This window comes from Aplidium turbinatum, chromosome 18 (assembly GCF_918807975.1).
Source record: "Aplidium turbinatum chromosome 18, kaAplTurb1.1, whole genome shotgun sequence".
Taxonomy (NCBI): Eukaryota; Metazoa; Chordata; class Ascidiacea; order Aplousobranchia; family Polyclinidae; genus Aplidium; species Aplidium turbinatum.
The window spans coordinates 12,688,491-12,700,639 of NC_137489.1; the positions used below are offsets into that span (position 1 = coordinate 12,688,491).

Sequence of the window (12,149 nt, forward strand, 5' to 3'; positions counted from 1 at the left end):
TTGTTGAAACACAGTTTCCATATCGATGATAGCTTGCTGAAAGTAAAAAAAATTTAACTGGTTGTGTGCTTCTTTGAACTCTTTTAGAAAGAGAAAGTGAAGTAGTGTAGCCTACCTCTTTGTAAATCTCTGGCAAACACTGTCATCTTGCGCTCAAAAGCCAAAACCTCCTCCAGCATCTGCAGGATTGTGCTACCTTTTCCTTGCAAGCTTTTGTTCAACGTGTTGAGGTGCAATGTCATGTCCACCATGAAATGCAACTTTTCTACCCAATCTGGCTGATCCAATTCAGGAAAATAGAGCCCTTTGATTTTTAAAAACGTTTTTACGTGTTCCAAACTCACAGCAAATCTTTTCAGTACCTCCCCTCGGGACAGCCATCGGACATTGTTGTGTAGCCGCAGATCTGGATAGCCTATGTGCTATCAAGTTCATCTAATAATGAACGAAACTGTCGGTGGTTTAATCCTTGTGCAATTATTTTGTTTAATACTCGAATGACGAGATTCATCATTTCATTGCACTCTCGGGGAAATGTTTGAGCGCACAATGCCTCCTGATGTAACATACAGTGAAACGTCAACAGCTTTCTATCCAGTGACTTCTGAAGTAAACTCACAAACCTTTTCTGCGTTCCTATCATATTTGGTGCTCCATCAGTAGCGACCGAAACCAAGTGAGTTGTGTTTATTTCTTTTGTTTTGAGACAGTCTAAAACTGCCCCACAGATGTCTTCACCTCGCGTCTGGCCTTTTAGTGGAATTATTTCAATCAATTCTTCCTTTAATCCAGTAGAATTTACGTATCTGCAACACAGCGATATTTGCTCAACATCACTGACATCTTTTGAACCATCACAAGCAATAGAGTATCCTGGGGCTGAATTGATATCCGAAATTTGTTGAGAACTGATGTTGGCTGCCATTCCTATAGTTCTGTCTTTGACAGTTTTTGCTGAGGGGCATGTCTTTGATTTTCTGAATGATTTTATTCTTGTCTTTAAAGTCTGAGAATAGATTTTCTGATATCTTGATGAATGTCTCTTTCAAATATTCTCCATCTGTAAATGGCTTTCCATGACAGGCTATCTCTCGAGCCGCTATAAAACTAGCAGAAGTCCTTGATCTGGATGAGTTCATCCACTTACTGAAACAAGTTTTGCTTTGATCGGATCTCCACCGAAGTTCTAAAACTGCTTTTTTTCGCTGATTTCCAGCAGGATCTTTTTCTGCAATGACATTGTGCTTATTCAGAAAATGTCTTTCAACGTTTGATTTTTTGTTGTTTGCTAATTTCTCATCACATAACAAACATACCGGCAAGCAAGTTTCGCTAGCAATGAAAGCAAATGAATCTGTTCATGAGGGGTTGAACATTCTTTTTTCATTCGCAACTTTTCTCTTCTTACACTTTTCCATTGCTAATTATTAATCGATACAAGACTATACTGTTTTGTTGTAATATCGTTTCTAAACTATAGACAGACAATTGATAACAACTTAATAACATTGAATTGCATAATTCAAAATTAATACAGAAATGAAATAGATACATAATTTCAAACGTTTTCGGCAAAATTAAGATATTTTCCTGAAGAGGGCAGAAAGTTTTGCCGAAAACGTTTGAAATTATGTATCTATTTCATTTCTGTATTAATTTTGAATTATGCAATTCAATGTTATTAAGTTGTTATCAATTGTCTGTCTATGGTTTTTAAAAAGTACCTCTCTACCAAAGCTATACGTTTCTAAACTCTTTACTAAATAAAAGATTTTCAGTTAGATGCTGCTCTAGACTACGGAAACTAGGCTTACTAGTAAAGATAACGCTGGTATACTGGCAATAATTAGGCAAATTTGCCAAAGTTACTGATTAATAACTAATGGCGATTTACATATTTAACAAAGAGTATCTGACACTTTTAACTGCTTACAAAATACTACAGGCTACTACAAACTGCACTGTGACACTGCCAGGTATAAGATAATACTAACATTAATTGTGCGGTAAATCGCGTAACAATATGCTCTTTATCGTTTCACAGACGGGGCGGGCAAATCAGAATCTGTCCGCATACAATACATGCATTGCATTGTAAGCCGTGAGGAGCCGCCATTATTCCTAACAGTCCTAAATGGTTTTTTCCTTAGCAAGATAAAAGCATTAAATCTTGGTGAAAAAAAAACATACTGAACGGATTTGTAAGTCATAATTTTCAACAAAACTAGTTTAAACTATAGCCTAGAGCAGTTATTAATTTACAACAAAATTTTTTTGTATTGCCCAAGCTCGCAGTGTTTAAAGTCACGGGAGCCAGAGCAGAGGGCTGAAAGAGCCGCATGTGGCTCCGGAGCCGCAGGTTGCCGACCTCTGGCCTATAGTATACAGGGTCATCAATAATTAACTTTATAACTTGAAACAACTGTATTTAACAAATTATGGTAGACAATTTTTGAGCAATAAACATATAATATTATTGTCAAATAAATGAATATATATATATTTTGGAAAAACATGTTTTACTCAATGTGTCCTCCATTTGCGTCGGTAACAAGTCGGAGACGCTTGTATGTTTGTTATGTTTGATAGTAACCGCTTTAGTAATACAATACATTGCACTTGTGCAGGCCTCGAAATTTGTACCTTTTTCCGGCGGTCAAGCATGTCCTACCGGACTGTCCCTTTCAGCGGACATTTAATATCTCAACCGGACATATTTTTTGCATGTAGATTTTGCACAAAATCACACTACAATATTGTGTAGTCGTGTTTGTAGAAGATTTTCTACAACAGAATAACACTGCAATGGTTGATGGCTTGATTAACCGACCCTGAAGTATACTGGAGCAGATTGCTTGCAAATAAATCAGTGCGTTAATGACAGTCGTGTAATGACGCAATAAACACAATTGAAAACAACAATCCAAATTTCCTTATTACAAAAGCGACTACGATCATGGTTTTCGCGTTATAGAATCGTTGTGCCAAGCGATTACTGCCGGCGTGGGGTCGTAAATCTCCAGCTCAGCACCGTCCACCGGCACCGACAAATGTGTCTAACACCCTCCCTTCTGTGCAGAAATTCTACTTCTATCAGTATCAGCGTGAATATAGGGTGGATCAAAAAAAACGAATTTTTAGGTTCAGCTTAGTGCATCTGCCAAAAGATGCAGTTTGGGCTATCTTTTACATTGGTACTTGAAAAAACATTTTTTGACCCCGTTTGACCCCTATCCAAGAGCTCTTTAGTGACCGCCGAGGCAAAATTCCTTAAATTGACTATAAATTTTTTTCTAGTGGGTGCAGGCTAGTGGTTTTGGTGTCTATCCCCACTAAATCAAGTCTTGGGAAGTCATTTCTGCAGTTTAAAATCATCTATGGGCTAGCAAAATGACATCAGAGCCTTTATTCATTAAAAATGCTTGAAAAAGTTGGAAATTTATTGTTTTTTTAAAAAAAGGGCAAAGAAAAACAAATTCATAATGCTTCTAAAGGTATTGCTGTTAATACACTGAAGCAAACATATAAAAGCAAACAATTACCGTATGAAGTTAATTGCAAAAATGCTGCCTTTAATTTGTGCATCCAATTATCCATAGCATTACAGTAATGGACACAAAATGCATGACAACGGATTCAGGCGAAATCAGTATGTTAGTGTTTTGTTGAGGAGCTTATATCAAATTCTGCAGACATATCTTTCTTAAAAGGAATGATGACAGACAGGACAACCACAATAGCCGAATTTGACTCTATTTTATTCGCACGAGTCAGAAGGAAAGAAAGTAGGATTCTTAGTGCAGAAAAACGACAAAAACACTCTAAAAAAAGAAACGCAAAAACTGCTTCTACTGTTAGCTGTTAAGATAAGGAACTTCTCTGGTCAGGTTGTTTACATCACATCGGTGAAATCGTTGTGTCATGTATCTTTGAAGATTTGAAGCTAGAGGCTTCAAAATAACCAGAAATGAGCATCTTCATGAGACTCCGCAATAACTGGGATTCTATTCCACAGTGGCCAACTGCTAAATACACTGGATATCAACAGCTTTCCAGTAACAACGCACGATCTCATTCAGAACCTCAAAGATGACGTTGTTCAACTTGCACAAAGCAAATACAAGTTCATTTGAGGCGACTATAAATAACTTATGAACTTGTGCATTGCTTATATCAGTCCTGGTCTACAAAATGTGAAATTCTACCGTTCTGGGGCCACACACAAGGCCAGATGGATGACCAAATTGATTCATTCCTATTAATTGGTGCTACTGGAAAATCAAATAGCTAAGTTACCTAAGGGAACTATCACAACAGTTTCACGAGTGGCTAAATTGAAAGATCTCATGAATTTTATTTCACTCGTCTACTGTATATATTGGTTTCGGTGTAGTGTTTCTGTAGATGCTCCTTGGAACTGTTTGACTATGTACAAGAACATTCTCAGATATGGAGCAGTGAATAAGTTGATATTAGATGCTGCAGAACGTAGCTTCAAACGTCAATTTTGGTATCTCTCTGCTGAGATGGTACCACTGGACTGGCACTGTTCAGCTCTGAAGTTCAGGAAGAGGAAAACATCAGATGGCTGATGAACTGATACATGTAAAACCTACAGATCCTGTTTTTACACCAGCAGATCGGTTTGGCACTGCCTAGCTACGGACCACGTTTTCCATCAGAAATCAATCTGGAATCAAAACTGACAGATTTTATCACAAAGGACTCTCGGTTCTTTTTCTCTGTTTTAGAGATAAATGATGATTTTCTTCCTTTATCAGTAGAGAAATGGTCTGAATCAGAGTCGTACCAGAAAGCTGTTTACAATGTGGCTGAACAGTGAACATGGAGTTAAACTGAGCACCGATTACCTACATTGTGCCAGAAACGAGGAACACTATCAAAACACTTTACAAATAGTGGAAGCTAACAGAAAACACACACCTAATTTGAGAAAGAGAAAACACTAATATCCTCTTGCACAGATTAGACTAGTCGATCACATTGCCTTCTGTGACAAAATGTGTTAGTAAAAGTTTACAGTAACTGTATACATACAGATTCAATACCAGGCTTTCATGTAGCAAACTTACTAGCTTATTGGTAACTTTCTATGTGTATTTGATCTATTTCCAGTGCGAAATTAGAATTTTAGACCACTTTCGCTCACTGGAGTTGTATTTTTAGCTATTCCAACGCGTAAAAAATGTGAATTCACAGACAACTCATATAGATAAGCATATTCTTTTAATTCCCTGTACGATAGATAGTCGAACAGGCAAAGTTTTAAGCATATTATTTTGTTGAAACATACAAATTCTGTTGAGAAACGTGAAAATACCGGTAATTCAATATTTATTTAATGGCGAACCTAAAAATTTGAATGGGATGGTGGACCACATAAACGTGCCCCAATTCTACTGATTTTTGGACCAACAAAGATTCTTGGCTAGTGGAACAATCTCACAAATCTACAAGTCAATAGTAAAAAAAAAGTAAAAAACAAGGGGGTTGTGTGCTTACTACCCAGGATGTGTTCAATGGGATGCTTATTCAGAAGCCAAATGCAAGTTTTGCCTCTATTAAACATCATATAAACTCAATTAAGTTAAGTGTGATCAGATATTTACAAACATTGAAATAAACAATATCTAAAGCTGTAATAAATGCAATAGTTAAGTTTACACTATCAAATAAATATATATGCGGCATGCAGCTGCACTATCGTATGCTTCTATAGTCTATTGGACCTCATATCACCTCACCACCTCATTGGACTAGAGGCCAGTTTGCACACAAATGGTCACACCCTAGTGTGTTTTACCTAGGTTACACTTTTTTTAGTATTTCATCCATAAAACTGCCCAAAATATCTAAAAATGCCATTTCTTTCTCAAAAAATGCCTTTTTTAGAGCAAAAATATCATTATGCAATTTTGGCTGCCCATGCATCATTTTAGACTGCAGAAGTGACTTCCTAAGACTTGATTTAGTGTGGTTAGACACCAAAATCATTAGCCTACACCCACTAGAAAAAGTATTATGGCTAATTTAAGGAATTTTGGTTCGGCGGCCACTAGAGCGCTCTTGGATAAGGGTCAAACGGAGTCAAAAAATGTTTTTTCAAGTACCAATGTAAAAGATAGCCCAAACTGCATCTTTTGGCAGATGCACTAAGCTGAACTCAAAAATTCATTTTTTTTTATCCACCCTAGTGAATAAGGTCGCCACATTTGCCTAAGCACGTGCGGAACCTAGCTGAGAATTGCTTCTCTGTGACGTTTCTTTTTAACAAACGATCAATGTAAATTGTAACGCAATAATCCTCATTGTTAAAATTGGAATACATATTAGACTGCCGAAAAGTTTAGACAACTTTATTTTAAGGCAGCATTACAAGGAGTTGAAATGATGTAAAAATGGCTACTTTTGCCATCAGCTCGTTGACCACGCCACTCTAATGTGATCTTTAAAGCAATTGCCTGTACTATTATTGTTTCAGCTCCGTATTTGTTCGCGTTAAACAAACAATTGTAACAATTCAAATTTAAAATATATTTTTGCTGCATTAGCTCTATTTTTGTCAAGAATTTTGCGGCGGTCATTTATGACTGACCAATGAGTCGGCTTCGGCAGACATTCGAGGTCATTCCGGAAGTCATGACCGCCGGATATTTCGAGGCCTGCTTGTGGGTCTGCTACTATTCGGTGAGTTTCCTATTCAGTGAGAGCCTTTTTCGGAGAGTTCCCTGTTCAACGATTTTTTGAAATTTTTTAAAAAAATTATCGGGTCTTCTTCTTCTTTCGTTTGAGACTAGATCAAATTTCAGGGCAGGTGGTGGAGAGCCAGGTGAGTGTAGCTTCGTCCAGCGTTGCTATACCATGCGTTCCATTTGGTGCCTTGTAGATGGGACATTCGAGAACGACATGGTCAGCAGTTTGTTCCTCCGTGCCGCATTCGCAGGCCGATGAGGGAGCCAGACCCCACTTGTGCATGTTGGAATGGAAGCGACCGACTTCGGTTCGGATTCTGTTGAGCTTGACCCAAGTCGGCCGAGGAAGGTCCATACCAGGGGGGCGCGCCACCGGGTGGGGCATAAAACCATGTAGTTTGGTGTCGGTGGCGCACCATGCTGCATTCCAAGTGTCTTCCATGAAGTGTGCTGCGCTGATGGCACGATCGCTGAATGGTTGTAGTAATTCAACAGCAGCTGGCACAAAGGGGTGTCTTGACTTTAGTTGCCGGGGAGATTCCTGAGGTGGGATGTTGAGTTTTGCATGGAGCAAGTGGTCAGGATCCCCCGCCCGGCGAGCCAGGTGTATAATGGCTCCCTTTCGGCGAAGCTCAGCAGGTTGGATGCCTGCAAGGATTGGTAAATACTCTGTTGGAGTTGGGCGCAGGCATCCAGTCACAATTCGCAATGCGTCGTTGATTGGGCTGTCGATGAGGCGGGTGTGGGCACTGCGGCACCAGGCAGGGGTGCAGTATTCAGCAGTGGAGTGAACCAAAGCCAGGGTTGCAGTGCGCAAGGTGTCAGCACCTGCGCCCCAAGTTGTGCCTGCCAAACGTCTCAGCAGGGCGACGCGAGATGTCAGCTTTTTGCGTAGTGACTGTAAATGGTGACGGTATGTGAGTGACCTGTCAAGTGTAACCCCAAGGTATGTTGGTTCTGGGCAGGGCGGCAGAATTTTGCCGCTAACGGTCACTTTCAGATCACGTTTTGCCTCCCTGTTGTTGAGATGGAAGGCTGCCGTCACAGTTTTACTTTCGCTGAGCTTCAGTTTCCATTGATGGAGGTATCCAGATATGGTCGTCATGTCTTGGCTCAACGTCGTTTGTAATGATTGCCAGTCTTTCGCAGCGTGCAAGATGGCCAAGTCATCAGCATATGCATATTTGTGAGATGTTGTTGATGGTAGGTCATGCGTATAGACGTTGAAAAGGAGGGGAGCCAAGACTGATCCCTGTGGGACACCGTTTTTGAGTCGCCGCAGTCTACTTGGTTTTCCGCTTCCGGTGGTAAGGGTAAAACTCCTGTTGTGGATGAGTTCCATGATCATTTTGACCATGTGCCTGTCAGGGAGTAGGCGGAGTAGCTTGTAGACTAGGCCACGGTGCCAAACAGTGTCATAGGCTGCTGTTAGGTCGATAAAAACAGCCCCCGCTTTCTTTTTTGCCGAGAAACTCTCCTCAATATCCTGAGTTAGTAGTGTGACTTGGTCTACAGTTGACCTCCCGTGTCGGAATCCAGCTTGTTCGTTGGGAAGCAGTGGGTCAATTATTGGTTCGACACGGGCGTAGATCAGTCTCTCAAGGATCTTGAAAGGGATGCAGAGCAAGGAGATGGGGCGATAGCTCTTTGCATCGTCTAGTGGTTTGTTTGGCTTAGGGATCGCGACAACCAGAGATCTTCTCCATACTTTAGGAATCTTGAGGCGGCGCAGGCAGGACGACAGGAAATCGCATAACCAGGACTTTAGAATATAACCAGCGTGGATGATAAGCTCTGGAGATATCCTATCTGGACCAGGGGCCTTACCAGGTTTTAGGTGCTTGAGGGCAGCATTAATAAGGTAACGTAGCCTAATAAGGTTCTGATTTATAAATAATAAGACAGCCGTTTCTTGGATTATAGATTAGCCTAGCAGTAAACACTCAAGTGGCACACGCAGTCGTTTATAAACCGCATGTGGCCCTTTGGCCAAAAACGTTGGACACCCCTGTATTAAAGTGATATCAAAATTAGTAGACATATCATATACAGTAGCTTAAATCCTAATCTGTTTGCTGACTTCAAATCCGGCAGGAATTAAGTCCAATTCCGTGTAGAATTGTACATCTCTGGTTCGCACAGATCTACCATGCGCCTGTGTGATCATTGTTTTGTACTATATAATCCAGGGGTCACCAAACTTTTTTTTTGAAGGCCGGATTGCTGCGAGATTAACAGCTGCAGGCCGGATGCAAATTGCGAAAATATATACAACTATTTAGAATCTCCATTGACTTGAATTGAGCACAATAAATAACAAAGTCAGCGGTGGAATAGCAAAGTTGTGATGAAAATCGAAAGGTTGTTGGAAAAGTTATCCCCTGCTGTGATACACTACAGGGCATCGTGCTCTTGAAAAAACATTACATCTTTCCAAATTTGGCCTAGGCTGTCCCCATTTGTGGTGGCCTAATGATAAAAAAAGAACACCAACATGTATCCTTTACAAAAAGTTTGGTAACTTTTTTCCTTAACAGTTGTAGTGCAGCTGTTATTTTCGCAATACGTGGCAGGCCGGTTCCGGCCCGCGGGCCGTAGTTTGGTGACCTCTGATATAATCCAAAGCATTACTTTTTTCATGCAAGCTGGTGCATTGTTAATATTACAATATGATTTCTTTCAGATCTTCTCAAAACATATAAATGCTGCCTGTCTGTCATGTCAGGATCATAGGCATCATGATTGGCAGTTTCTTGGTGGTAAGTGTGTAATGTGTATTAATTTTTTTTAATAATGGCACATTACAAAATGGGTTTGATTGTGCTCTTAAGAAAAGTTCAATATATATACAAATATTGTTTAGCAGGTGAACAATTCTTCACCCTGCTCAACAGAATGAATGAAATCATATGACATCCAAGATCCAACAATGGAATTAGTTACATTTCAAATATATAAATTTATAGGGAGATAATGACTAATTTAGTGAAGTCACAAAAGGATTTCTGAAGGATTCTAAATCATGATTGATTTTAGTTTTGAAATGCATTGGCGGATGGATGTGTTTCTGTATAACGGTGTTTTACTGTGAAGTAATCATCAGAAAAAGTGTAAATCTTGAAAGTGTTGTCAGGTGATAAATTCTGTCCTATTTAGGAAAATTTACTTTTTTTGGTTGTTGTGGAAGGTGTTTCCAAAAGAGGTGGAGACCTTTTTTCTGTGAAGACGCAGTGCAGTAATGAATGCTTGTGAAATGTAAATACAATATTAAATTTTTCATAAAAAGTTCTCAGTTGAAACAGGATTTTTTTTATCTGGCAACCAATCAAAGCTTTTATCATTGATCATGCCACTAAAAAAACGTAGTGCTTTTAGCGCATGTGGCCTAGGGTGCGGCTGATGCCCCGTAAAATTTAAAACTTGATTGTAGCAACCCTAACTTTTTTTTGGAAGTGAGGCTTGGTCTACAAAGCTTAAATATGAAGTTTCAGAAAAATTGAATGAGGTCTAGGGGGTCCAGATTGCAATCAAACTTTTATAGGATTATCGATTTTCCCAAATTTCAATTTTGACATTAAATTGAGTGATTTATGTTTAAAAAAAAATTTGAGTGATTTTTGTATGTTCATTGCTCATGTGATACCAGCTAATTTTTGTAAATTATTGCAAATTATAGTTTTTATGCTGTGAACAGCAGCTTAGGTTTCACTTAGAACCAGTGTGTCAATTTAGGGGTAATTTTGCATACTTCGTGCAATGGAATTTCTGAAATTTTTCAGAATTATGGCAAACGTTTTAAGTTTAGGCAAAATCTGTGAAGCATACTTTGCAAAAAATTTCAAAAATGGTGTCTTCGGATTGCAAATTCTTTGAATGAATACCCTGCTCAGAACCAGGGCTGCGATTTTTGCCTTTTTCGGTGACGAGGTCACTCGACACGCGCCATCACTATTCGACAAACGCCGTGCCTTATGAAAAAAAAAAAAAACGAAAAAAAAGAAAGAAAAATAAACAAGAAAAAAAAACTGAGAGAGGACTAAACGTCGTCAGGTCGAGGAACAATCGGGGGGGGGGGGGGGCATCACGTGATGCAATCATAAGAGTGCTGACTTACGTAAACTTTCTTGCGCCAGGTAGGCTACTTTCAAAGCAAGGTCTAAAAGCGTCGCTTCACACGAGAAAGTCCCAAGGCGTCAGCGCCGCCATTTTCAACACTGCGGGAGAATGCTTTAATCGAAGTTCCAACGCCTGGCATCAAACATTTCGCCACACACGTTTTGTGCTATTCGACACAACGGGTTTCTTTTATAGATAAAATAACCGAAGTAGGCTACTTTTAGTTGTCAACGTGTTTGCAAGTTTGTATTTATGTCTGACTTATGCACTTGTTGTTCCAAGATTGCAGAAATGTTTTGCAATGTGAATAAAGAATAGTAGACGGATAAACACGGCTGCAACTTGGCTTCCATCCACTAAAAGGGTTTCTGTGATTACGTAATGGGCGATTTTGCATTTGCATTTACAAAAGCACACAACCCAGCTGGCAAAACCCGTCGTTTTTACATTGATTCAACGTCTGCAGACGTTGAATCGAAAAAACGAGAAGCGAAAAATATACTAGAGTATAGTCACGACCGCACTGTTTGATTTGTAGTGATGTAATAATACCAAAAGTAGCGATACGCACGCTGTCACGTTAAATCACGTTAAATAACTCAGGGGGAAAAGTAAGTTAATTTTGGGTTGATTCAACGTTCGAGTCAGCACAAATCTATTTAATTTTTTTCCTGGCGGTTTACATTGCGTACCCGGACAGCAAAAATCATCATTTTTACATTGATTCAACATCTACAGACGTGAAGTCAATGCAAAAATAACGAATTTTGCTGCCTGCGTAACAATGCCCAAGAAGAAATTTACGTTTGTTTTACATTAATTCGACATCTAGCAATTTTAAAATATCATAAAATATTGTTAATTGTTCAACCAGGTACCGGTAACAAATTAATATCTCACTGCGAGATGATTGCCTCGATTTACGTTTACACTAACATCATTTCGGCACAATTGAGATACTGCGAGCAAACACGAGTCTGTTTGATAAAGAACTAGCTGTCAGAATCGGAATCATAAGACGCCGTGCCCGTATAGGAGGATGAAGCTGTCGCATCGTCACTGGAATACTTGAAGACGCAAAACTGCCCGTTCATGAACACGCAATGCCATATGATCAGAAGCATTATTTTTCTTTTCTGCCGAAGAACCGTTTATCCAATTTTGTACTACTTTTTTAACTTGACCCGTAGCTTTTCTAATTCCGATTTGTTTCCGTCGTAAAATTCTTTACAAATTTTGCAAAATACCACACTTAACTTTTCCTTTTGTTTGATAATCTATAGCAGGTAAATTCCACTTTTTAACTGTATCTTCTTTCAC

At 39.3% G+C, this 12,149-nt stretch overlaps 1 protein-coding gene across 2 annotated transcripts in view; it reads left to right on the forward strand.

Moving 5' to 3' along the window:
* The window catches only part of LOC145787705 (uncharacterized), a 43,234-nt gene that overhangs the window by 14,840 nt on the left and 16,245 nt on the right, over positions 1–12,149 (forward strand). For both annotated transcript variants that reach the window (XM_082599505.1, XM_082599506.1), the window contains exon 2: positions 9,397–9,472. In XM_082599505.1, coding sequence (XP_082455631.1) covers positions 9,416–9,472 — 57 coding nt within the window. In that variant the 5' untranslated portion in view covers positions 9,397–9,415. The remainder of the gene's footprint in view (positions 1–9,396; positions 9,473–12,149) is intronic.